The sequence below is a fragment of the Hemicordylus capensis genome, chromosome 2 (assembly GCF_027244095.1).
Source record: "Hemicordylus capensis ecotype Gifberg chromosome 2, rHemCap1.1.pri, whole genome shotgun sequence".
NCBI classification, from domain to species: domain Eukaryota; kingdom Metazoa; phylum Chordata; class Lepidosauria; order Squamata; family Cordylidae; genus Hemicordylus; species Hemicordylus capensis.
Window position 1 is genome coordinate 231,512,403 of NC_069658.1, and position 27,944 is coordinate 231,540,346.

The following is a 27,944-nucleotide window of genomic DNA, read 5'->3' on the forward strand; positions in this document are numbered from 1 at the left end:
GTCATGTTTGTCCCAGAGCTGAGGTGGCAAAGCCCAGAACTGCTCTCTGTGGTGTATCTTCCCTATTAATGTAAACAGTTTTCATTGGCATAATTTTATTTATTGATTTAGCATATCTGTATACGACTCTATACACATGTCCCCAAGAGTGGTTCACAATCTAAAAACAACCATTAAAACATTCACGATTAAAACAATTTAAAATACAAATAAAAACTCTAAAACCTGTAGCGTTAAAACTATAGACCAAAAGCCTGGCTAAACAGGTATGTTATCAGGTCCTTCTTAAAAACATTCAGAGTAACCACTGAAAAGGCCCTCTCCCTGGTAGCCACCTGCCTCACTTCATTTGGCAAGGGCATCCAGAGGAGGGTCTCCAAAGAAGATCTTAAGGTTCATGTAGGACATATGGAGCACGGCACCATATTTATAGTCAGACATGAGAGTATCTTAATTATATACATTCATTGACAAATACAGAGATGTGGGTTGGGGAACCCCCAGGGACATTTTTTCAGGAGGCTGCATGGGGAAAGGGAAATGGTCAGAAACCAACCCTCCCCTCATATGTAATGGAAAACATTGGTTTACTGGTGGTGGAGGGTTAGTCTGCTTGTTTCATTAGGGAGCGCATTGTAGAGTCCCGGGGAACTCTATTTATTTTATTTTATTTTTATTTTTTATTCGATTTATACACCACCCTTTCAAAATGGCTCAGGGTGGTTTACAACAGAAAAAAAAAAACAATTAAAACCTGTCAACAATTAAAATCAAAACGATAAAAACAGAATAAAACCAATTAAACATTCAAACAGCTAAAAACCCTGGAAAACCAGAGCAACCATTTAAAACAATTAAAAACCGTTTACAGTAGTTTAAAAACCCTGGAAGGCCAGGCCAAACAGATAGGTTTTAAGGGCTCTCCTGAAAGACAGCAATGATCTCAAATTACGAATTTCTGCCGGGAGTGCATTGCACAGCCCAGGAGCAGCTACAGAGAAGGCCTGCCTCTGAGTCGCCACCAGACGAGCCGGTGGCAACTGGAGATGGACCTCCTCAGATGACCTTAATGTGCGGTGGGGATCATGCAGAAGAAGGCGCTCTCTAAGATAAGAAACGCTAGAAAAGGCCCGGTTCCGAGTCACCATCAACCGAGCTGGTAGCAACCACAGCCGGACCTCCCCAGATGATCTCAGCAGCCAGATTCTGCCAGCAGGATCCATTTTTCTGGTTTTGCCTAATCCCCAGACACTGGAGGAGACCTATAAAGATCGATACACACTTTGCTATGCACCTCTTCAGCTGACATCGAAATCTGGGGACACAGGTGCCATTTTATTGAACCTACTTTAAGTCTAGTGCACTGTAGTTTGAGAGATTGGCCATCTCCCCAACACGGGTGTGAGTATGAGAGAAACAGGATTGCATGAGCAAACTGCATGAAATCTGAATATGAGCAGACTGTGTAGACTCTGAATCCTGGTTTATATACATTTATATTTATTTATATACATTTAGGCTATGCTGTTCTACAACTACTAACTCTCAGGTACAGAGCAAGGCTGGCCCCACGCCCTGGCATCTGATGTCAGATGCAGGGGGCTGCCCCCACATCTGACATCAGGTGTGGGGCATGGTCTACCTTCCAAATGGGGCTGCGCAGCCTCGTTTGGGGGCTGCACAGCCTTGTTTGGGAGGGAGATCAGTCCACGCTGCGTTGGGCAGCACAGACCGGAGCAACTCTCCCTGCCTTTAAAGGCAGAGAGTATTGGGAAGTCTCTCTGGTAAGAGAAACTCTATTTCATTATATCAGAGTGCACAGAGGCACAACACAGCGGAATTTAGTTAGGCATGCGTGTAAGCGGAGAGTAAAGTAACTTGGAGCCAGTTCATAGTTTCAAATCAATATAAGTAGTATTTATTAGAGAACTCCATTCTAGATAGGAAAGGAAGGAGATAGGATCTCTAATCTATCTATCTAGCTGGATACAGATGGATTCTGCATCTCTGCACACATGGTGCAGGGGAGAGGAGCTTGCATGTTGCAAGGTAGAAGCAAGGGAAGAGAAGAAGGGAAGAGGAAGTGGCAGGAAGGAAGGAAGTCCCTGAGATTAGCAATCTACATATCAAAGGGATAGTGTCAGAGTAGCAGAGAAGAGATGACCAGTGTCTTGACCCTCTAGCCCTCTGACTCACTAGTCTGTCCTCCTATGTCACTGAGACAAGAGACAGTGCATAGTCCTTCACTTCCAACAGGGAGAGCCATTCCAACCACGCTGCCAGTGCAGCGCAGGCCAATCTCCCTCCCAAACGAGGCTGCTTGGGCCCGTTTGAGAGGGAGATCGGCCCCACCGTGAGGCCAAAATACCTGCACCAATCATATATTAACTGCCCCCCCACCCACATCGCCAGTCTTCCCTGGCAGCTTATATTTGACTATGTTACACTGAAAAACTCTTCTTATGTACGTTGGCCTGGCACCTCAGTTGTCCCCCTGCAATTCCAGGAGGAGGAGGAGGCAGAAGAGAATATGATCGGAGGCGATGCGAGGAGAATGGCAAGATGGAGCTTCTCTGTCCCACCTCCTCTTGTTGAAATCCAGTTGTTGGGGTGTCCTCTGCAACCATGCTATATATGCCTCTCCTATGCAGAGAGTGATGAGGCTCTCCACAGATGCTGGGTAGATGGTCAGTGTGCACTTGTGAGGGGAGGAAAGGGCTCCTTTCTCCTGGCAATGCTGCTGGTTCTCGGGTTGCTCTGGAAACATCGTGCTGCCTTTTCTCTGCAAAGACAGAACCAAAGAGTCACCACTGAAAGGGACCCCCTGCACCCCAGAGACGGTCCATGCCCAACTCTTGAGTGAGATGCTTCTTCATTCTCTTCCTAGCAACCCACAGGGAAGCAGATCCCTCAAGCTTTCTGAGCACTTGCTACTTGTGAAAGCACCTTCTCCACAGAGTCTGTTGCATGTTTCCCCATTTCTGAGATGGTAGCTCACCCCTTGCATACTCCACTTACCCATGACAGTAATGCAAGACTTCCAGCAACTTACTGCAAATACAAGAAAATAAGCAAATTTGTATTTCTATATGCTCTGTGAGAAAGAGATTCCCAGAACCCCACATCCCTTTTCCTTTCTATTATTCCACTCATCTACCATCCTTCCAAATTAGGTTTGAGCTGTGCATACACTTTAGGTATTAAAAATGAATAATAATTTTAAATCATACATGGAAGATCTTCTACTTGTCCTGTCCCACAGTGGCAGATACAGTGAGGGAAATAAGTATTTGATCCCCTGCTGATTTTGTCCGTTTGCCCTCTGACACAGAAATGACCAGGCTATAATTGGAATGGTAGGTTTATTGTAGCTGTGAGAGACGGAATAACAACAAACAAACCCTCCAAAGCCCAGTGCCCAAAAGTCAGCGATGGATTTGCATTGTAGTGAGGGAAATAAGTATTCGATCCCCTATCAACCAGCAAGATTTCAGGCTCCCAGGTGTCTTTTCACTATATGCAGGTAACGAGCTGAGATGAGGAACACCCTCTGTAAGGGAGTGCTCCTAATCCCAGCTTGTTACAGTACCTGTATAAAAGACACCTGTCCATAGAAGCAAGCAATCACTCAGCTTCCAAACTCACCACCATGCCCAAGACCAAAGAGCTGTCGAAGGATGTCAGGGACAAGGTTGTAGACCTGCACAAGGCTGGACTGGGCTACAAGACTATCGCCAAGCAGCTTGGTGAGAAGGTGACTACAGTTGGCACAATAACTCGCAAATGGAAGAAACACAAAACAACTGTCAATCTCCCTCGGTCTGGGGCTCCATGCAAGATCTCATCTCGTGGAGTTGCAATGATCATGAGAACGGTGACAAAGCAGCCCAGAACTACACGGGGGGAACTTGTCAATGATCTCAGGGCAGCTGGAACCATAGTCACCAAGAAAACAATTGGTAACACACTCCGCCATGAAGGACTGAAATCTTGCAGTGCCCGCAAGGTCCCCCTGCTCGAGGCAGCACATGTACAGGCCCGTCTGCAGTTTGCCAATGCACATCTGAATGATCCAGAGGAGAACTGGGCGAAAGTGTTGTGGTCAGATGAGACCAAAATCAAGCTCTTTGGCATCCACTCAACTCACCGTGTGTGGAGGAGGAGGAATGCTGCCTATGAGCCCAAGAACACCATCCCCACTGTCAAACATGGAGGTGGACACATTATGTTCTGGGGGTGTTTTTCTGCTAAGGGGACAGGACACCTTCACTGCATCGAAGGGACGATGGACGGGACCATGTACCGTCAGATCTTGGGTGAGCACCTCCTTCCCTCAGCCAGGGCATTGAGAATGGGTCGTGGATGGGTATTCCAGCATGACAATGACCCAAAACACACAGCCAAGGCAACAAAGGAGTGGCTCAAGAAGAAGCACATGAAGGTCCTGGAGTGGCCCAGCCAGTCTCCAGACCTTAATCCCATAGAAAATCTGTGGAGGGAGCTGAAGGTTCAGGTTGCCAAACATCAGCCTCGAAACCTTTCTGACTTGGAGAGGATCTGCAAAGAGGAGTGGGACAACATCCCTCCTGGGTTGTGTGCAAACCTGGTGGCCAACTACAAGAAACGTCTGACCTCTGTGATTGCCAACAAGGGTTTTGCCACCAAGTACTAAGACATCTTTTGTGAAGGGATCGAATACTTATTTCCCTCACTACAATGCAAATCCATCGCTGACTTTTGGGCACTGGACTTTTGAGGGTTTGTTTGTTGTTATTCTGTCTCTCACAGCTACAATAAACCTACCATTCCAATTATAGCCTGGTCATTTCTGTGTCAGAGGGCAAACGGACAAAATCAGCAGGGGATCAAATACTTATTTCCTTCACTGTACAACACTCTGGACAGATGCTGGGTATACTTTGCCAGAGCCCAGGGATCCAGGATTGGACTATGTCCATTACCATGGGATGGGGAGAGGCTGAATTGAGCATTACAGTTATGCAAACTTAGTTCCCTTTACTATATGTGGTGGTGGTTGTTGTGCACATCTCTGGATTCTGTAGGCTGATGAGAAATTTGCTGGAGCCAGACAGAAGCAAAGGTAGAAGCAAACTAACTCAGTGAGCGGCTGGCCTGGCCATTTTCTAGGATGGAGAGAGAGATTTTTGCCAATCGATGTAATCATCTCTCTTGAGAACCACAAGCCCCAGAATCCTTTGCTTCCAGCTGATTTGGCAATGCACAAGGAGGAGAAGCCAACAGGGTAAGGGAGCACCAAAATTATCAAGGAGGGGATCACTTCCTGCAGCACCCCCACCCATGAGATAGGCCAGCCTGAATAGGCTAAGGATGTGCATGAATCAAATTTTCAGGTTCAATTTGAATTGAAACTGACCTATTCTATTCGAATTCAAATAGAATCAGCCTGCAACAAGCACATCTGAACCCCAGCACAATTGTAGAGAACAGTCCCTACTCCAAGCTAGACATCAAGGAAAGAGAAGAATGGCCAACAAGCAGTCTAACCCTCCACCACCAGTAAACCAATGATTTCCATTAATATGAGGGGAGGGTTGGTTTCTGACAAATTCTCTTTCCCTGTGAAGCCTCCTGAAAAGATGTCCCTGGGGGTTCCCCAACCCACATATCTATATTTGTCAATGAGCATGTATAACTAAGATACTCTCGTGTCTGGCTATAAATATGATGCCTTGCTCCATGTGTCCTACCTGAACCTTAAGATCTTCTTTGGAGACCCTCCTCTGTATGCCCTTGCCAAACGAAGTGAGGCAGGTGGCTACCAGGGAGAGGGCCTTTTCAGTGGTTGCACCCTGTTTATGAAATAGTCTCCCCAGTGAGGCACACCTGGCTTTCTCACTTTGTTCTTTTAGATGCCAGATAAAGACCTTTTTGTTCACCCAGGCCTTTTAAATTTTGGTTTTCAGATTTGATTTGATTTTTAACTAATTTTAAAATGAGTTTTTAAGATGTATTTCCTTTTCTTCTTTTTTGTCTATTATGATTATGATTATGACAGCAATTCATCCTCCAGTTTTTAAAACCAGACAAGGCCTTTCCACAGTTTGGCTCCGACAATGCAGTAACTAGTTGGAAGAACCAGGGAAACCAAAACCACACTTTGTAAAGTGCCATATGGTTCTGTTATTTCAGAAATGCAAACAATGTCTTCTTTCATACCTCATGAGAGGATACCTATGGGATGGGATCCTGCAGCATGTTGGGAATTCTCTCTGGTAAGAGATACTCTTCTATTACAGCAGAGTGCACAGAGGCAAAACACAGTGGAGTCTGCATAGGCATGTGTGTGTGCTGAGAGTAAAATAAACTTGGAGCCAGTTTATAGTTTCAAATCAATATAAGGAGTCTTTATTGGAGAACTCCATTCTATATAGTAAAGTGGAGAGATAGGATCTCTAACCTAGCTAGCTAGCTGGATGCAGAGGGATGGTTTCTGTATCTCTGCACACATGGTGCAGGGAGAGAGGAGCATGGGTGTTGCAAGGGAGAAGAAAGGGAAGAGGAAGTGGTAGGAAGGAAGGAAGTCCCTGAGATTAGCAATCTACATATCAAAGGGATAGTGTCAGAGCAGTAGAGATGGGATGACCAATGTCTTGACCCCTCTAGCCCTCTTACTCTGTAATCTGTCCCCCTCTGTCATTTAGACATGAGACAGCGCAGAATCCTTTACTTCCAACACAGCAAGGGGGTAGATCTGTGCATTACCAAATCCCCCCATACGTTGCAGAGTTACAGAGGCCTTCAGGTTTTATGAAGCATCATAGTAACCTTCCGACCACAGATGGAATTCCATGGGAACCAGAAAAGCCCAGATCTTTCCTAGTACCACTCCTTCCAGAGAGCGTGGGCCCCACACAGGGTACCTTGTAAGCTGGTATCCATTTCTGGGCCGTTCTGAATTTTCAGGATAACTCAGGCCATAAACTCAGATATGTAACAGACAGAAACCAAATGTCACCAGCCTCTACCTCCTGTAGGGCTGCAGTGCAGAGTGCTGCCATTTCCGCTCCCCCCACCCACCGCACGCACACAAGTAATGAACCAGAAAAGGATGCCATATCATGATGTCCTGCAGCATTATAGGGTTAGAGCAGGCCAGTAAAGGTGGGGATTTCAAACACCACCAGTGAAATTGGCTGCCACAGAAGCTGGATCTACGCTAAAGATTAGCCCCCACCTCTGATGTATCAAACCGATACCGATTTAACTCCTGCATCATTAGCACAATGCAATAGTGGTCTTGATCGAGATCAGCCATTCACAGCCCTAGAAAATATTATGCTGATCTTTATACTTTGAATAAGAAGTTTATATTAAGAATATCATTTAGGGAGGGTGGAATTGTGGGTACCACCAAATTCGGGGGTATCAGCTACCGATGCCAGAACTCCCTGAAGGCATTCTCACGACAGGAGCTGCCTGGGTTCTTGTGTCTTCAGAAGCGCCGGGAACCAGCTGCTCCAGACCTGTGGCGCCCGAACTTTTAACTCATCATTTTTCTGAGGTTGAACAAACCTTGGCAGACTATTGACTTTGCAATTGCTGTCAGGTAGCTGGGCTTCTCCCTGGCCCGCCACCATTTTGGGCAGCGAGCCAGAGGGAAGGAGAGGCCTCGCCAAGCAGAAATGCAACCACTCTACAGCCAGCACAGGGCACACTGGGATGTGGCAAGACTTCCTCCTCCCCATCCCAGCTCTGGACTCCACCATGGCTCCTCTCATGCGGGCACATGGCACAGCAGAGCCTGAGGTGGCTGCCACTCATCTGAGGAGGAAGGCAAGCAACCTCCTGCCTTCCCCCGCCCCCCAGGCCTCCCATGCCACCTACCGAGGTTGTGTGAGTGGCCTCAATCAGTGGGGATCCTCCCCAGAATATTACACACACACACACCCAGCCCAGCCAATGCATTCAGTTTACTTACTGACGTAAAAGACAATCCCAGCCACCAGCAGACCAGCAGCCACAGCCCAGAGTATGGCACTCACAATGATCCCCATGGGCACTGAGCCTGGAATGGAACAGACACATTTAAATTGATAGCTGGTCTCCAAGGACTCAGCAGAGATCCTTGAACAAGGGCTGCTGTGGGTTGAGCCAAATGCTGTCTCCACTAGGGGTGTACGGTCCATTGGACAAGGGGGTGCAACTGCCCCCAGGCACAGAGGGTCAAGGGGCCCCACAAGGCTCACAGACCTGTGGCCAGGGTATGACATTGCCCCCCAAACATTTCTCTCCCCCCTCTCCAGTTGTTTGACTCACAATCACGGCCAGCGAGCTGTTTCTCTTTTTTCGGGCAGGAGGACCAGGGCAGAGCCACCATTGGGCGAACAGGTTCAAAGAACCCAGGCTGTCGCTAATCAGGAGCCGTGCTTTGCTGCCTCAGACAGGCCCCCCACATCTGATGTCAGACATAAGGGTGTGATTTCACTCCCAAACGGGGGCCACGCAGCCCCATTTGCAAGCAAAATAGGCCTGCGCTGCATTTGCAGCACGGCCAGAGCAACTCTCCCTGCCTTTAAAAGGAACTTTTAATGCTTCAAGAATAAGAAGTCTGTCGTCATTCTCAGTTAGCTCCCTGTTGCCCCCTCAGATTTTGCTATGGCTTTTATCAGACAACCCCCAAAATTGGTAGAGGTTCTGGCGCTTGCTAGTCACAAGCCTTCTTTACACCCGAAGTATGTTCTGGACTCCACATGGGTTATTGTAACCCAATTGACAGGAAATTTAGGACCAACAAAAGGAAGAATTTTTCACAGAACACATAATTAATCTAAGGAATTCTCTGCCATGGGATGTGGTAATGGCCAACAACCTGGATTGCTTTAAAAGGGGCTTAGACAAATGCATGGAGGACACATCTATCAATGCTTACCAGTCTGGGTTGCTATAGACTACCTCCAGGTTCAGGTGCAGGATGCATGCCTCTAAATACCAGTTGCAGGGGAGCAACAGCAGAAGGGGGGCCTGCCTTCAGCTCCTGGTTTTGGCTTCATAGAGGCATTTGGTGGGCCACTATGAGTAACAGGATGCTGTACTAGATTGGTCTTGGGCCTGATCCAGCAAGGATCTTCTTATGTTCTTATGTTATGTTCTGTCCTGTGATGCTGCTCAAGGGTCCCTCCCTGGGAAAATATTCCAGGACCTGCCACACCCTCCCCCAAAGGAGCCCTTCTCCTATCCTCTGCAGTTTCTTACCAGGCTTCTCCCAAGCTAAGTCCAGTGGTCCCAAAAGGCTTTCATGGTCCACATGGCACCGGTAGTGCTCCCTCTCCTTGGGGTCAATCTCAATGCTGAGCCACATGTGGTAGGTCCCATCTGAGTTAGGAGTAACAGCCCCACGGAAGGTCTCCTGCTCCCAGAACTCCCCGTCCTTCCTCCAGGTGGCATCAATCTCCTTGGGGTAGAAGCCGTGGGCCCGGCAGGTGAGGATCTCAAGGCCATCAGGGCCCACCTGGTGTGTCACTTTCATTGCTGGGGGCTCTGCAAAAAAAGCACCATTGGTGTTAATCCCAAGACTCTCAGTTGGCTGGCAGGGAGGCTGGATGTTGTTGTTGTTGTTATTTTATTAAATTTATACCCCACCCAAACTTACGTCTCTGGGTGGCTAACAACAATTAAAACACATATAAAAATTAAAACAGTTAAACATATAACACATATAAAAGTTAAAACAATACAGTAATTTAAAAACCATAAAATTAACAGTACTTTTTAATTAAAAACCTGAGAAGGCTTGGGTAAAAAAATGGGTTTGTACATGAAATGGGTTTGTACATGTTGTACATGAAGGAGGAGGAAGAGACTCCACGGGGCCATTGTGGTGACCCTGTGGAGCGTATTGAAGTCCTGTGGCATCCCAAAGCCTCCAAAGACGGCCATTTCCCAACCCTGGTTGTCCTGACACTGAACAGCTTTCAAAGGCAATATTAGCATTTGTTGATTCACCCAGTGAGCTCCTTCAGGGCTTTGTGGTGAATATTATGAAGGTTCCATGGCTGAACTGGTTCAGAACATAAGAACATCCCAGCTGGATCCGGCCCAAGGCCTATCTAGTCCAGCATCCTGTTTCCCACATTGGCCTACCATATGCCTCTGAAAAGCCCAGCTTTGATTCCATTGCTGCATTTTTAAAGGTTAGAAAGAGTCTTTTCACATTCAGTCTGGAATTGAGAAAGTAGTATGAAACTAATCCAATAGTTTCTGTCTGTGAGTTTGAGAGACAAGACAATGAGTTAATAATTGCCTGGCGGCTAGCCCAGTTGCAATAATCATATCTGGGAAATCGAAGGACAATTTGAAATGTTTGTAGAACTCTATGGAAATTTGGGTAACTGTTGATTCCCGAAAGTCCTGAAGGCGTTTGGGGAGTGAGTCAGATGCAAGGGGAGGGGCAGGTCGGGAGTTGCTGACAACAACTGTATTTTAAACCCCCTGTTGGTTCTTTACTATGAATTCATCAAAAACCTGTCTTTAACAGCCCGTTTTTTCCTAAATGATGTTCAACCTACCAAGGATAATGATTAAGGCTTGTGCTGAAATTAAACAGGTATCTCTGAGTTGCTGAGTGATGAGGTCAATTGAGGGGTAAGTGTGCAGCCAGGAGCTATGGGACCCCTGTCTCTCTGTTTCGAGGTACTTACCCACTCGGCCCCCTGATGAGACAGTATCAGAGGAGTTTGATTTATTGCTGCCTTCCGAGATGCTGGCTTGCATGAAGAGGCCTCCTTGGCTGAAGGGGAAGGAGATTCCGTGCCCAGAGTTGTAAATCACAGTGCTCACATCTCCTGCTGCCACCTCTGAGGGGGAGAGGAAGGCACTGGTCTTCATTTGTTTCTTCTTTCCAATGCACACTCCATTGTCGCTGGCAGGACTCTTGCTGGCAGGGCTCTTGCAAGATCTTTTCCTCCCTCTGGGGGTGGCAAGCCCCTGGAAGCCATGCCCAGGAAGTGGCGGGGAGGAGCCCAGGTTGGGGCAAGAGCTTGTGTGAGTTGAGCTGTTAACCAGTCGCCATCTTGGCTCCGCCTCCTCACCTTGTATTATCTGTAGATCCGATAAGCATCCCCTCTGCTCCCTCAGTCAAAGATTTGTTAGATATACTACATCCACAACATTACCATGGTCTACTGAACTGGTAACTCTTTTGGGAGCATGCAAAAGTGTACTTTTCCCACACTTAAGCGATAGTCCCAACTTCTGCCACCCACATAAATGGTATTGGGGGTGTCAGCGGAAGAACTGCTCCTCCTTTCTCCACAAACTGCTCCCCTTCCCCTCCTTACCTCTCCTCCGCACAGCCACCATCCCATGGTCCAGGTATTTTTGCAGCCTCTCATTGCATTTCCCCTCCAGGTAGCCTTTCAATATCTTAGCAATGTCTGGATCAGCCTCCCACTTCCTCTTGGTGACTTGGGCTGCATCATCGGCTGCTGTCCAGGTGAAGGTCTCCTTGTCCAGGCTGATGAAGTCCTGCCCATCATAACCGCACTGCATAAACCTTCCTTTCTGCTTCCTGTCTTTGCTCAGTGCACAGCCAAACAGGCACTGCCAGGTATGGAGCCCTGAAGGAGACACACAATGCAAGATCATCAAAGGGTGCTGCATGTCGGGTCTGTCCCACTCCTCATCCCAAATGGCTAGTATTTTAGTTTCTGCACTGCTTTCCCCACAAACACACCCCATCCCGACCAAAAATGACAGGTGCTGGGCAGGGGCGTAGCTAGGGGAGAGAGGGCCCCTGTTTGCCCCTCTCCCCGGTGGCCCCTTAGAGTGAGGGAGATAATAAAGAAAATTGGGAGGGTGGAGCTGGGGTGGCCTCCGGAGCTGGAGGGTCCAGGTTCTTTGAACCCATCCGCCCAGTTACAGCTACACCCCTCGTGCAGGGGAAAGAGATGTATGTGTTGTGGATATTTAAAGCTAAAGGACTGATGTCTGCCATTTTCTTCCCCTGCTGGGTCTCTTTACTAGCCAGGATAAACACGACATTGTCCCCCATCCTTCTCTCCAGAAGAAGGACAGCCGTGCTCTTTTGTATTCCTAATGCCCTGCCCTGCGTTCCTCCACCTCATAGGAACTTACGAAGCTGCCATGTACTGATTCAGACCATAGGTCTACTGTACCTAGCTCAGTATTGTCTACACAGACTGGCATTGGCTTCTCCAAGGTTGCAGGCAGGAATCTCTCTCAGCCCTATCTTGGAGATGCTGCCAGGGAGGGAACTTGGAACCTTCCGCATGCAAGTGCTATTGCCGCAGCAACCCCATCCCCTGAGCGGAGTATCTTACAGTGCTCACTTGTAGTCTCCCATTCAAATGCAAACCAGGACAGACCCGGCTTAGCTAAGGGGACAATTCATGCCTGCTACCACAAGACCAGCTCTCCTCCTTAGACTATCACCCCAATAACCTGCTTTTTAAAAGGTGGGGAAGGAGGTGGGAAAGACACGACAGGCAGGTCTTCCTGGCTTTGCCCAGTTACAAAAGGGCCGTAGCTCAGTAGTAGAGCACATGCTCCCAGGTTCAATCCCAGCCCTGGAAGCATCTCCAGGTAGGTCGTTTCCTGCCTGAAACCTTAGAGAACCACTGCCAGGCAGCGTAGACAATACTGAACCAGATGCACTAATGGTCTGACTCAATATAAGGCAGTTTTCTCCCTTCCCTGGATCAGAACCAGAGGCACCATTTGTACTCTTCCCATTCAAACGGAGATGGACCACACTGTAAAGTGGCCCCACCCCCCACAACCCCTGGGGCCCCCCAAATCCTCTCAAGAATATCCAAGCTTGGGGCTGGGGGTCACCACACCACACAGCTGCCTGCTCTGCACCTGGCAGCCAAACATGCGACTGTATATGAGGGACAAAATGCCTCTAGGTCCAGGCTCCAAAATTACCTAGGTGCACCTCTGATCAGAACTAACAGATTTCTTAGCAGAGGCTGCCCTCAACTACGATGTCTCCCAGTAGTTGCCATTATGGCTTCCTTCCAAGTCAGAGGCATCCAAAAACATGGGATTGAAGAGGTGGGGTATGGAGATATCAAGAGGCTACCAGCAACCCTTGAATGATTCAAAAATAAAATTCTTGGTTTTAATCATAAATGTAATTAAATTATTGGAGAGACACCCTGAAGTGAGAAAGCACATTATCAGTTCATACTTTCTTCGTCTTTCTCCCGCTGCTCTAGTTACAGTTTGGTATTGTATAGTTTACAGCTTTGTATTTCCCACCTTATACTTGTTGTGTTTCATTTTAGGTGTGTTTAATTGTATGTGTGTTGTATGCTATCATTTTATTGTGAGCTGCCCCGAGAACAATTTGTTATGGGGTGGCTGACAAATAAAGTTGTTATTGTTATTATGATTACTGTTGTTACTGCAATGGCTTCATTGGACCACATCCTGATGCATGTGATGGGAGCCACCCAGCATCTTCGGGCTCCCACGCTGAGAGTTTCTCTTATTGCCTGAAAGCACAGAAGAGAAGCACTGGACCCTTCAGACAGATTGTGCAAGCAGCAGGGAAAGCAGCGCAATTCAGCTGCACATCTCCCACTCCATGCAGTCTGAAAAGCATCCTCTCTGTTCCCTCATTCAAAGAATTTGATTTAGGTTCTCAAATCAGTTTTTAAACATGAGCTGAAATTCTTTTTTAAAATTTGGGTCCCACTGCTACATTTTGGGAAAGATATTAAGGGAGTCTTAAGAGTGTTCAATGTGAATTAAAAGATGGACTGGAAAGACAGCATGTTGGATATTTAAAATCAATGTTTGGATGATCCCCTGATGCAAATTGCTCCCCTACAACCTGCTGTTAGTCTCAGAGGAGAAAAAAAGATGGCAGCTCAAATCTGGGATCACAGAGCGGGAGGGAGCCTTCAAGGCCATCTAGTCACCCTGCTTGATGCAGGAAGGCCAAGACTAGAGCAGACCTAACAGGGGGTTGTGCAGCCTCTCCCTGAAGACTCCAGCCCACCTAGGGAATTGGTCGCATAGTTGTTAAATATGTTTTTCCTAATTTTCACTCAAAATCTGCCCTCCTGTGACTTAAGCCAGTTATACCTAGCCCTCCCTCTGGGGCAACAGAGAACGTGTCACCGTCTGCCTCTGAAGGGCTACCTTTAAACAAATAAGATGAATATTTATATACCACCAGGAGTCGACACCGACTCGACAGCATAATCTTTCCTTTCCTTTTCCTTTTTCAACTAATGTTCCCAAACTAAAGTAAAGGAAAGTCAATTTCGACTCCTGGTGCCCCCAGAGCCCTGTGGTTGTCTTTGGTAGAATACAGGAGGGGTTTACCTTTGCCTCCTCCTGCTCAGTATGAGACGATACCTTTCAGCAACTTCCTATTTCGCTGCTGCCCGATATAGGGGTTTTCCCGTAGTCTGGGAAACATACCAGCAGCGGGTTTTGAACTGGCAACCTTCTGCTTGTTAGTCAAGCACTAAAGTTCCCAAAGTGGTTTACATATAAATAAATAAAATGGCTCCCTGCCCCTAAAGGGCTCAAAATCTCAAAAAGGAAAATCAGATAGGTACCAGCAACAGCCACTAGAGGGATGCTGCTCTGGGGATGAATATGCTCTGGGGATGCTGCTCTGGGGATGAAGTCAGTCACTAACTTTCCATGAGAGTCAGTGTAGTGTAGTGGTTAGAGTGCTGGACTAGGACCAAGGAGACCCGAGTTCAAATCCCCATTCAGCCATGAGACTTGCTGGGTGACTCTGGGCCAGTCACTTCACTCTCAGCCTAACCTACTTCACAGGGTTGTTGTGAAAGAGAAACTTAAGTATGTAGTACACCGCTCTTAGCTCCTTGGAGGAAGAGCGGGATATAAATGTAATAATAATAACTTTCACCCTCAGCCTACCATCTCCCCCTGCCCTCCGGCAATATAGGGATATTACCTACCTACCTACCAACCTACCTAACAGGATTGTTGTATGGACTACTGAGATAATGTGAAATGTTGTTCATTTGTTTTTATCCACTTCTCTTTTTTATGCAATAAACAAAGGTCCTTAAGGGGAAATGATTTACACTTCTATGAATGTTTGATATTGGTAGTGAAACAGTTCTGTAACTCCTGTCTGGGTGGAAGGAATTAATATTGTAAGCTGCTACTGAAAATACTTAGGCTTTTTGCCCAAACATAACATTTCTATACCGAATAATCTATAAGGCAGTTTAGCTTTCTATATATACACCTTGAATAAGATGTAATTAAAGATGTAGTGGAAAGATGCTAAATTACATGGCTAACCTAGGAGAAAGTTCTGGGGGGAAATTACTGCACTGCCTTAATCCAAATGCAAACATTGTGGAAATATATAGCCATTGGGAGATGGTTTTTTATATCTACAAACATTCTGCTACAAGCCTAAGTGATATTGTGGGAAAGGCTTCTGAAATATTGGAGGGAGGAGTACGGTGTTGTTCTGTGCTGCTTTAGGTATATGAAGCACCCTCTCTGGCTTCTCCAAGATAGGGCTGAGAGAGATTCCTGCCTGCAACCTTGGAGAAGTCACTGCCAGTCTGTGAAGACAATACTGAACTAGATAGACCAATAGTCTAACTCAGGATATGGCAGTTTCCTATGTTCCTATGAATAGGGCCAGTTGCTCTCCCCCTGATAAATAAAGAGAATCACCACTTTCAAAAGGTGCCTCTTTATGCCAGCCCTGTGTCATCATGTCCCACAGGGGCGTAGCCACCATTGGCAGACAAGTTCAAAGAACTCGGGCCGCCGACACATACACCCGCATCAGACACAAGGGGGGGGTGATGGAGTGGGGCCGCATGGCCCCATTCAGGAGTTAAATGGTTGGTGCTGCATTCACAGTGCAGCCAGGAGTGGCTCCTCCCTGGCTTAAAGGCAGGGAAGAGCTGCTCCTGGCCATGCTGCGAATGCAGCGCCGGCCTGGATCTAACGCCCAAACGGGGCCGCGCAGCCTCAATCAGGAGCCAGACCACGTCCCAAGTGTCAGACATCAGATGTGGGGGCGTGGCTAACTGCCACATCTGATGTCAGACAAAGGGGGTGGAGCAAGCACCACCACAGCCGGACACGGGTCACCCGTGGTCTGGCTCCGCGACTGATGTTCTCCAGTCTTCTGTTCTCCAGGCTAAACATAGCCTACTCTTCCCTCAGAGGACTCCTTTTCTCAGTCTCCCCGCTTCACATGGCCCTCCGGCACCTGCCCAGGGGAGCTGAGCAGCAGTGGAGAGGACCAGGGGTAGGGCTGCCTTGGCACTGCAGCTGTTCTTGAACTACAACCCCCATATCCCCCTGCCACAATTTATGGGGGCAGAGGATGATCATGGGAGTTGTAGTTCAACTACAACTGGAGTGCCAAGGTTGCCTACCCCTGGAGTAGGTTGAGCCCAAGAAAAGGAAGTTCCTGTCGTGTGTAGGGTGCATGTGTGTGGTGGGGTGGGGTGATGTGGATTAAGAGAAATCACTGAAGGGGCAGAGTGAGTGGCGGGTAATCCCCCCCAACCACTATGAGTCTTGCCCTAACGCTGATCTCCTCCGCTCCCTTTCCTTCCACAAGAAAGGGAATTAGAAGCACTTCCACCTTTATCCGAGGGAGGGAGGGAGGGAGGGGTTCCTCACCCACCAGAACTTGCATTGACTATGTGTGGAACTGGATGTCTTGCTGCCCCATCTCATCCCAGGATAGGAGCTTATTCGTTCTTCCCCACAAGCCCCATCCCACACCCCCACACGTGGAAACAAGCACCCATCAAGACCCAGTTCTTGGCCTTTCCTCTGGAGGCCTGAAAAGGGAGGCATACCTGCCCCTTCACTTTCCCCATTTTGGCTGCAGTCAAATGCTTTGCTGGGGAGGAACTTTCCCATTCCCTCCCTGCCAGCACTTGCCTCTCCTCGTCTCCTTTCCCAGGGAAAGAGAGGCATGTCAGGGTGCGATGCCTCGTCCCTCTCCCCTCCACTCACCTCCATGCTGATTGTAGCGACTCTGCAGGATCACCAGGGCCAGCTTGGGAAAAAACTCAGCCTCCCGAGCATGATGTGTTTCCTGCTCCCAGAACCAGGAATCCTCCTCCTTCTCCACCCAGGGGACTTGAGGTTGGTCTCTCCTTGTGTTGCTGTCATAGCGAGTGATGAGTTGGTCATCCACATATCCCAACTGAGTGAACCAGGGAAGACCCTGGATGGGCTCTGAAACCCCCAGGTAGAAATGGCACAGGGAGTGCCAGTGGGTGCCTGGAAAGGGAGAAGGGCAGAGTTAAGGGGATGTGCAGCCTAGGGAACCCCAAACCACTGTTCTTCCAAGACCTCAAGAGCCTCCACCCCCTATGCCTGTTTAGAACGTTGGGGGAAGGTATGTTCATGAGTTCAGGGAAGAAATCTATAAATGATCCCAGGCAGAAGATGGGAGGGAGGAAAGGAGGGAAATTCTCAGGACATCAGAGAAGGGGAGGGGATAGCAAGTGGGGGGATGAAGCCATTGGAGCGGGGAGGGAGAATTGGGAAGTGGGGGCTTGGTGGGGGTAGAATATGGAATGGCAGAAGGAATGGGGGAGGGGGTAGATCTTTGCAGCCCCCAGGAGACAGAAGGGGTAAGGAGAGGCCAGAGCATTCTTCAGGGCCAGCCCTTCCATAGGTCAGAAGAGGGGACTTCAGGTCCCTTCAGGTAGCAGGAGAGTGAGAGAGGACTCAGTCCCACCCTTCCAGGCATCTTGCATCCTCCTTCTCTCCCCACCCTGCCACTTCTTAGATGCCAAAGCACCCCGTCCCCCACCCAAGTCGAACTGCTTTCAATGCAACAGGGTTGCAGCACTTACCCCAGCATTTCCAGTGTTTGTTATATGCATCGGAGCAAGAGAAAGAGAGTGACTCCAAGGCTCCCCCTCGGCCAGGGTGTCCCCTTGCCCCTTCCCACACCCAGCCAGAGCAGAGAAAGGAGCTCCATTTCAGCAGTTCCACCAACGGGGGGGGGGGGGGATGAAACACTGCCAGGGCTGTGACAGGTGCTTTTCTTGGCACTGGGACCGCCCCCTTGCCTCTCAGACTAGACATAGATAGGGGACTAGCTTGGGGCCTAGCTTGGGGGCAGCTGGCCACTGGCCAAGGAACATCCTGGGGCCAGGAGAGGCCACACCTGTCAGACTTTGTCCCCTAGCCCTGACAGAATGTTTTGTTTCCCACCCAGAGGCACTCTTACCAAAGGGGTTTAAGTCCAGGGCCTCCTCAGCCCCTGCCCCCCCCCCCCCGCATTCCTCTCTAGTCTGTCCCGGGTGGTGTGATCGCTCAGCTGAGCATGATGATGCTTAATTTGCAAGGGAGGGGGGCCTCCAAAGGCCTTTAGGGCCAGGCTCTAAAATTACCTCAGTGTACCTCTGTTCCCACCTGTGTTCCTTCTAACAGGGATCCCCAGATGTTGTTGGCTACAACTCCCAGGGTCTCCAGCTGCAGTCACCTTTGCTTGGGGATTATAGGAGTTGTCGTCAACAACTTCTGGGAATCTTCTGCTTTCTGCAGCAAAGGTCAGGGGTGGGGTGGGGGGATGGATAGACGAAGGACCCATCTTCACCTCTTGGCCCAAGGCCAACATCCCTAAGCAGAGGGGCTCCCTCCTGGCGCACCGGGGTGGGGCAGCCAGCTGTGTCCCACTCAGTTAGCAGCCTGTGAGAGGGGTCCCCTCCTGCCAACAAGGAAGGAAATGCTCTAAACATCCCCCCACCCACCCACCCCCAGTATTTGGACGGAGCAGCTCCTCCTCCCCAGCATAGAGGAATCTTCAACCCTTGGAGTCACTCACCAGAGCCGCAGGTCAACGGAAAACAAGCAGCAGCTGCCCCAAAGAGCAGGCAGAGTGGGCAGCCGGGCAGCCGCATCATCACCTGGAGGAGAAGCTCCCTCCTCCGAGCAGCATACCCTCAGGGCCCCACAGAGCGAGAGGGGCAGCCACGCCCAGAGCCCCGCTCCGTAGCACACACACAGATAATCGCTAATCACTGCCACTTTTGTCAGAAACCTGCCTTTTCCATTCGAAGTATGTGGGGTGGGGACGTTTCTGGGCCCCCCTCAAGGGGGCGAGCGTGGTGTGCCGATTAAGGGCGAGCCGTCTGCTGGCTGGTGTTTTTTAGAGTGCCGCAGTTTCCAATGCCAGGCGCGGGGGGGGGGGGGGGCGGGTGAAGGAGTCGAGAGCGGCTCTTTCCTTGCCACCGGCCATTCTTTGGGAACTTCTGACTTGAAAAGGGATGCGAACAACTGGGTTTGAAATACAATGCCATCGAGGAGGACAGTGGAGCTCGATTGCAACATCTCTTGGCTCCGAGGATGGTTGCGCCTGATAAATATGCGGCGAAGTAGTGCCAGAGGAGGGGACTGGCGGTGAGCAGAGTGGCCGAGGACAGGATGTGTTGCGGGAGCTGCCTTCTTGTGCTGGTCGGACCGGACTCCCCAGAAAACCAGCAGGAAGGGGGGGACCTGTGTGTCTCCAGAGGTGCACCTAGGCATTATTGAAGACTGGATCTAAAGGCCTTTGGAGCATACACACACAAACACACACACACACCAGTCAGCCCTGGATTAACCATAAGGAAAAACAAGTGCCTGCTTAGGGCATCAAGGGAAGGGGGCCACCACAGAGTTTCCCCCCTAGCCATCATGCCCTTAACTCTTTCACTGAACATAAGAACAGCCCTGCTGGATCAGTCCTAAGGCCCATCTAGTCCAGCATCCTCTTTCACACAGTGGCCCACTAGATGCCGCTGGAAGCCACAGACAGGAGTTGAGGGCGTGCCCTCTCTCCTGCCATTGCTCCCCTGCAACTGGTACTCAGAGGCACCCTGCCCTTGAGGCTGGAGGTGGCCAGTAGCCCTCCAACTAGTAGCTGATGATAGATCTCTCCTCCATGAAGTTATCCAAACCTCTCTTAAAGCCATCCAGGTTGTTGGCTGTCACCACATCTTGTGGCAGAGAATTCCACAAGATGATGATGATGATTCATCCAGTTTCTATACCGCCCTTCCAAAAATGGCTCAGGGTGGTTTACACAGCGAAATAATAAATAAATATAAGATAGATCCCTGTCCCCAAAGGGCTCACAATCTAAAAAGAAACATAATATAGACACCGGCAACAGTCACTGGAGGTAGCGTGCTAGGGGTGGATAGTAGGGATGTGCATAAAACCGGTTCTCCCGGTTCGGTTCGGATCCGAACCGGGTCCGAACCGGACCAGGGTGGTTCGGTTTTGGTTTTGCCGAACCACCCCCCCCGGTTCGGTTCGGATCCGAACCGGTTCGGATCCGAACCGAACCGGTTCGGATCTCAAAAAATAGCTGGTTTGAAAGGGGACCTTGTGTTCTACCTGCAACCCAAATTTCAAGTCGATTGGACCTTCCTCTGATTTTTGGCGATTTTTTAAAGTTTTAGTGACTTTGGGGCAGTTCGGGGGCATAGCATGGGATCTGGGCAAAAGGAGTGGGGTGGGGTGGTAGTGCCTAATGGTTGCAGGCTACCACCCCAATTTCAGGGGGGTTGGGCAAAGGGCTGATTTTTGGTAAATTTCTGAAAATTTCATGTCTTTGGGGCAGATTGGGGCAGATTGGGGCAGAAAGTGGGGGCTGGGGCAGAATAGTGGGGTGTGGTGGTAGTGCCTAATGGGCGGAGGCTACCACCCCAATTTCAGGGGGTTTGGACAAAGGGGTGATTTTTTGAGAATTTTTGAAGTTTTAGTGACTTTGGGGCAGTTTGGGGGCAGAAAGTGGATCTGCCCCAAAATAGTGGGGTGGGGTGGTAGTGCCTAATGTGTGGAGGCTACCACACCAATTTCAGGGGGATTGGGCAGAGGGCTGATTTTTTGAGAATTTTTGAAGTTTGGGTGTCTTTGGGGCAGATTGGGGGCAGAAAGTGGATCTGCCCCAAAGGAGTGGGGTGGGCTGGTAGATAGTGCCTAATGGGTGGAGGCTACCACCCATCCCCAATTTAAGAGTGATTGGGCAGAGGGGTGAATTATGGTGAATAGAAAAGGTGTGAATTCTCATTCTATCATAGCAAATGAGATATTTTTCAATTAAACAACTCTCATGACCCCACTTCCACTTTTTCACACTTTCCTTTACTATGAATAATATGAGGAAGTAATCAATTTAGCACACTTCACCTTATGAAGACAAACCTCATACAAATAAATTCACCATAATTCACCCCTCTGCCCAATCACTCTTAAATTGGGGATGGGTGGTAGCCTCCACCCATTAGGCACTATCTACCAGCCCACCCCACTCCTTTGGGGCAGATCCACTTTCTGCCCCCAATCTGCCCCAAAGACACCCAAACTTCAAAAATTCTCAAAAAATCAGCCCTCTGCCCAATCCCCCTGAAATTGGGGTGGTAGCCTCCACCCATTAGGCACTACCACCCCACCCCACTATTTTGGGGCAGATCCACTTTCTGCCCCCAAACTGCCCCAAAGTCACTAAAACTTCAAAAATTCTCAAAAAATCACCCCTTTGTCCAAACCCCCTGAAATTGGGGTGGTAGCCTCCACCCATTAGGCACTACCATCACACCCCACTATTCTGCCCCAGGCCCCACTTTCTGCCCCAATATGCCCCAATATGCCCCAAAGATATGAAATTTTCAGAAATTTACCAAAAATCAGCCCTTTGCCCAATCCCCCTGAAATTGGGGTGGTAGCCTGCACCCATTAGGCACTACCACCCCACCCCACTCCTTTTGCCCAGATCCCATGCTTTGCCCCCGAACTGCCCCAAAGTCACTAAAACTTTAAAAATTCACCAAAAATCAGCCCTTTGCCCAATCCCCCTGAAATTGGGGTGGTAGACTCTACCCATTGGGCACTACCACCCCACCCCAAAATTTTGCCCCTGGGCCCCTTTTTACCCCCCCGAATCGATTCGGATTCAGATTCGGATTAAATCCAAATCCGAACCAAATCAAGGGTGATTCGGGTGACCCAGATTTGGGCACAAAACAGAACAGGGGTGATTCGGTTCGGGTCCGAGCCAAATCACCCGAAATCCTGAATTGCACACCCCTACTAAGCACACACACAGAGAAGAAGCAGGAGGCGGAGTGTGGATTCTATGATAGCATATTAGAGTGGATTGATGGTGTCTCATTGAAAATCTCATTTGCTATCATAGAATCCACACTCAATACCTCAGAAACAAGAGAACCCTGTACCCATGGGGGTGCCCCTACCAGAGATCCCTGTACCCCATGGGTTAGAAACCCATGGGGGTGGTTGGCACCCTATGTGCACTACACCACCACTTGCTCTGGGCCACCCCAGCACCCCCATGTGCACTTATAGGGCTGCTGAAAGCTCCATTATAACTTATTATGAGGAAAAACCTTAAAGACGCGTAAACTTCAAAAATCACTTAAAAATCACCTCTTTGCCCAATTCCTTTCAAATAATTCTGATAGCTTCCTTGCCCACCCTAGGAACTACCACCCACCACACTGCACTCTATGACACCCCTTTCCCCCCGATGTGAAGCTATACATTTGCTGCAATCCTAATTATTCTCTATGAGGAATTCAAAAACACTTAACAATTCACCAATAATCAGAGGAGTGTCCAATTGCCTTGAGATTTTTTGGGTGGTAGGCACCCATGACTGTCTACCACCCACCCTGCTTTTGTGCTCCTAGGTCCTCCACAACAGGGGATATGGACTGGTTCGGGTCCCATTATACTCAATGAGAAAAATAATTAAAAATATTTCAAATATTCATAAAAAATCATAGGGGTGTCTGATTGCTTCAGGGTTTGCATGGTTGTTGGCATCCATGAGTGCTCCACAATAAGAAATAATGGCCTGGTTCGGGTCCCATTATATCCTATGAGAGAAAAATAAAAATATTTTTCAAAAATTCATAAAAAAATCGTACGAGTGTCCGATTGCTTTGGGGTTTGGGTGACAGGTACCCCTGGGTGCCAGCTACCATCTGACCAATTTTCAGCTTTCCGAACCGATCCGAACCGGTCCTAACCGGTTCGAAACGAACCACCCCCAGTTCGGTTCGGATTCGAACCGAACCAGGGGTGGTTCGGTTCGATCCGAACCTCCGAACCGGAACCGGTTCGGACCCGAACCGGTTCGGATCCGAACCGGTTCGCACATCCCTAGTGGATAGGGCCAGTTGCTCTCCCCCTGCTAAATAAAGAGAAAGAGAATCACCACAGTGAAAGGTGCCTCTTTGCCCAGTTAGCAGGGGTATGAATTATGCGTTGTGTGAAAAAGTACTTCCGTATGTTGGTCCTAGATTTCCTGGCAATCAATTTCATGGGATGACCCCTGGTTCTAGTGTTATGCGAGAGGGAGAAGAATTTCTCTCGATCCACCTTCTTCACACCATGCATGATCCTATAGTCAAGCACTAACGTTCTCAAAGTGGTTTACATATAAATAAATAAAATGGCTCCCTGCCCCCAAAGGGCTCAAAATCTCAAAAGGGAAAATAAGAGAGACACCAGCAACAGCCACTGGAGGGATGCTATTCTGGGGATGGATAGGGCCAGTTGCTCTCCCCCTGCTCAATAAAGAGCATCACTACTTTTAAAAGGTGCCTTTTTTTATGCCAGCCCTGCTGTCCTCATGTCCCACCTCAGTGTTCTGTTCTCCAGGCTAAGCATACCCTCCCCTTCCCTCAGAGGACTTTTTTTCAAAGCTTGTTTCCTTAGGCTCCCCCCTTCACAAGGCCCTACAGCACCTGCCCAGGGGAGCTGAGCAGCAGTGGAGAGGACCAGGGGTAGGGCTGCCTTGGCACTCCAGCTGTTCTTGAACTACAACTCCCATATCCCCCTGGAAGATTCTGTGATTGTGGGGGTGGGGAGGAATGTGGATTAAGAGACAATCATTGGAGGGGCAGAGGGTAATACCACCCCCACCCCCGCTGTGAGTCTTGCCCTAATCAGGCGCAGAGCCTGACCACCGGTGGCCTGTGTATGGCCGCCTCAGCAACCTCGCAGACACCCTTCCTCCCTGCATCTGATGTCAGACACGGTGGGGAGTGGTCTGGCTTCCGAATGAAGCCTTGAGGCTCCATTCACGAGCTGGAGTTCAACTCCCAAAGGGACCAGGTGGCCCTTCGGGAGCTAAACTAAGGCTGCCGCTGCATTCTCCAGCAAACGCAGTGCCAGCCTTAGTTTAGCACCCGAAGGGGCCACAAGGCCTCCGCTCAGGAATTAAACCAGCACCCCCATGTCGTCAGACACGGGGGGGGCTGCGAGACGAGGCCCCAGATTGGGCGTGGCCTGGGTTCATTGAACCCATTGGCCCAATGGTGGCTCCGCCCCGGCCCTAATGCTGGTTTCCTCCCCTCCCCTTCCTTCCACAAGAAAGGGAATTAGAAGCACTTCCACCTTTATCCTAGGAAGGGAAGGAGGGGTTCCCTGCCCTCTAGAACTTGCATTGACTATGTGTCAAACTGGATGGCTTGCTGCCTCATCTCATCCCAGGATGTGAGCTTATTCATTCCTCCCCACAAGCCCCATCCCACACCCCACACGTGGAAACAAGCACCCATCAAGGCCCTGCTCTTGGCCTTTCCTCTGGGGGCATGAAAAGGGAGGCATACCTGCCCCTTCACTTTCCCCATTTTGGCTGCAGTCAAATGCTTTGCTGGGGAGGACCATCCCCTTTCCCTCCCTGCAAGCACTTGGCCTTCCTCATCTCCTGTGCCTTGGAGAGATAAATGTTGGGGTGCAATGCTTTGTCCCTCTCCCCTCCACTCACCTCCATGCTGATTGTAGTGACTCTGCAGGATCATCAGGGCCTGCCTGAAGAAGAACTCGGCATCCCGAGCATGAAGTGTTTCCTGCTCCTCTGCCTTCTCCACCCAGGGAACTTGAGGCTGGTCCCTCCTTGTGCTGCTGTCATAGCATGAGATGAGTTGGTCATCCACGAACCCCACCTAAGTGAACCAGGGAAGACCCTGGATGGGCTCTGAGACCCCCAGGTAGAAATGGTGCAGGAAGTGCCAGGAGCAACCTGGAAAGGAAGAGAGGAGGGCAGAGTTACGGGGATGTGCAGCCTGGGGGACCCCAAACCACTGTTCTTCAAAGACCTCAATAACCCCCTCCCCCCATGCCCGTTTAGAAAGTTGGGGGGAGGTCTGTTCATGAGTTCAGGGAAGGTATCTATAAATGATCCCAGGCAGAAGATGTGAGGGAGGAAAAGAGGGAAATTCTCGGGACATCAGAGAGAAGGGGGGGGATAGCAAATGGGGTGAAGAAGTCAGGGAGTGCAGGGAGGAAGAATTGGGAAGTGGGGGCTGGGTGGCCATCAAATTTAGTCTGGGGATAGTGTGTGGAATGGCAAAAGGAATTGGTGAGGGAGGAGGTAGCTCTTTGCAGCCCCCAGGGGACAGAAGGAGGCAAAGGGAGGAAAGAGCATTCTTCAGGGCCAGCCCTTCCATAGGTCAGAAGAGGGGACTTCAGGGCAGAGGCGTAACTAGGGAAAACGGCGCCTGGGGCAAGCACTGAAATTGTGCCCCCCCTGCCGCCCGCCCCCCAGCATACATCTGACTGACACACAAACAGAGGCTTGTCTAGGGAAAATAGCGCCTAGGGCAAGCACTGAAATTGCGCCCCTGTCCAAATATCTGACACTCATCTTTCAGATAACTTTACCATAATATCAGCTCAACAATACAAGTAAAGCTCATTGATCTCTTAATTAACAAATTATAACACTACAACTGCACCTTCCTTGCTTTCACTGATGCAAATTGGTCTATGATGTGATCAAAGTCAGTTTCTTCTCTTTCTGCACTCAGCAGAGCAAGGTCACAGAGTTTGCCTTGACCCATGGAGGCTGTTCATGTACATTCTCAATTCGAGAATGAGAGCAAGTAAGGGCAATGTACATGGACAGCCAAACACTTTTGCAAAAAGGCTGAAACTCCTTTTTGGAAAAGGGGATTGGTTTGGGGGGTTTTTTGGCACTGCCAAAAAAAAAATTCATACAAAAAGGGTTTCTTCTTATTTCTAGCCAAAAGATTTTGACAGCCATGATCTGGGCTCTGCCCCAGAACCTGCTCTCAGTTAGGAAATCAGCCCTCAGACAGATTACAGAATAGCAGAGTGCTTCTGTGCATGCACAGCATGCATCACTACTAAGTAACAATCACCTGCCCCCTACATCTGGTTTAGCAGGCTTGGTGTTCAAATTAGGGGGATGCAACTGACAGTCAGTCACCTTAAGTGGCACAGCCAGGAAATGCTTGGCTAACAAGCAGAAGGTTGCTGGTTTGTATCCTCACTGGCATGTTTCCCAGACTATGGGAAACACCTATATCGGTCAGCAGTGAAATAGGAAGATGCCGAAAGGCATCATCTCACACTGCGCGGGAGGAGGCAATGGTAAACCCCTCCTGTATTCTACCAAAAGAAAACCACACAGCTCTGTGGGCGCCAGGAGTTGAAATCGACTTGATGGCACACTTTGCCTTTACCTTTAACTGACAGTCAGGTTTGAGTTATGTGGCCCATTTAATTTTAGAGACAAGCCACTGTTATCACATGAGTGTGGCTAGTGACGCCCAAAGAGATTTTTTACTTAGTGTGGCTTGGCTCACTTTCTTTAACTATCTGGGTGTTTTCTATTGAACTGATTATGCATTGTCCTGTAGATCTTGGGCATGATGCTCCTCCATTCATTCCCCTGCCAGAGTGTAATCCAGATGCAATGAAAATAATCTATTGAAGGTGTTGGATTATGTACAGGGGATCTTATCTTAGCACAGGGACTGAACTTTATATTTTGGGTAACTTTCAGCTCTATGGTCTTAGCAATACCAATCTTGTACATGAAGGTCAAAAGATAGAACACGATGCACACAGCTTAAATCTAGCATTCCCACTGGATCTGGGCAGAAGGAATGGACTACAATGGAGGGTTAAGTTGATACACTTTTACAGCTTTATAAGAATTTGGAAGTGTCTGATGGAGCCCTATGATATCCTCTTGTCTTGGGTCTCCACCCCATTGGAATGTGGTCTGAGGTATAAAGTGGTGGTAAACATCCCTCCCACCTGAGAAATCTAATCTTACATTCAGGACTCTACCTGCTGACTCCAATATCTGAAATATTCCTTCCTCATACAACTTGGGAGGAGAGGAAAAAGGAGGAAGGGGGTGGGATTATGTAAGAATAAGCCTAAAGATGCTGAACAGTTATTAAAAATACAGCCCTGTAGGGGAAAGCAGGAGAAGCCCTCCCTCAGCAGGAAAAAGCCCAGAGCTAAGGTTACTAATACTAGGAGGATGCAGGCAACCTCTGAATCACAAAAGCAAACATTTCAGTGGTTCATTTTTTGCACAACGTGCACACAGAGAGGCACAAACCCCTAAGACCCCTGAAGGCTGGCACAACATTCCTCCCTCTCTTGAAAGACTCTGTGTGTGTGTGTGTGTGTGGTTTTTTGTTTGTTTGTTTTTTAAACTGAACCCAAGCGACAAGAGAACGACTGACAAAGAAACAAATTGGGGAGCACTGATGCAAGGGGGAGGGAGAATAATAATCTACTCTTCATGAATCGAGCGGCAAACAAAACAAAACCTGGAACAGTTTAGAAAGGAGACTTTAAAGACAAAGCAAAACAATGAGCGTTTGTCATTGCGTTATTGCACAGCCTTCAGGGCCCTTCTGGTAGCAGGAGAGTGAGGAAGGACCCAATCCCACCCTTCCAGGCACCTTGCATCCTCCTCCTCTCCCCACTCTGCCACTTCTTAGATGTCAAAGCACCCCCCACCCACCCCAGTCTATCTGCTCTCAGTGCAACAGGGCTGCAGCACTTACCCCAGCATTTCCAGTGTTTGTTATATGCATCGGAGCAAGAGAAAGAGAGTGACTCCAAGGCTCCCCCTCGGCTAGGGTGTCCCTTTGCCCCTTCCC

The 27,944-nt window shown here is 49.1% G+C and overlaps 1 protein-coding gene across 1 annotated transcript; it reads right to left on the reverse strand.

Moving 5' to 3' along the window:
- Nucleotides 1–90: 90 nt before the first annotated feature.
- On the reverse strand, nt 91–27,944 carry LOC128343832 (major histocompatibility complex class I-related gene protein-like). Its single transcript, XM_053293269.1, has 9 exons — nt 27,849–27,944; nt 24,782–25,036; nt 16,996–17,265; nt 11,276–11,597; nt 10,680–11,110; nt 9,235–9,519; nt 7,961–8,047; nt 3,019–3,051; nt 91–2,782 (listed from the first exon to the last, which is right to left on the reverse strand). The coding sequence occupies exons 2-9, from the start codon at nt 24,813–24,815 to the stop codon at nt 2,442–2,444; spliced, it is 1,803 nt and encodes a 600-aa protein (XP_053149244.1). The 5' UTR covers nt 24,816–25,036; nt 27,849–27,944; the 3' UTR covers nt 91–2,441.

Coding starts and splice junctions, on each gene's coding strand:
- LOC128343832 (XM_053293269.1), bottom strand. CDS start 24,815: ATGATCCTGCAGAGTCACTACAATCAGCATGGAG. Junction 17,266..24,781: donor TCACTACAATCAGCATGGAG/GTGAGTGGAGGG, acceptor CTCCCTTTCCAG/GCACCCACTGGCACTCCCTG. Junction 11,598..16,995: donor TCGCTACAATCAGCATGGAG/GTGAGTGGAGGG, acceptor TGTCTCCTTCAG/GGCTCCATACCTGGCAGTGC.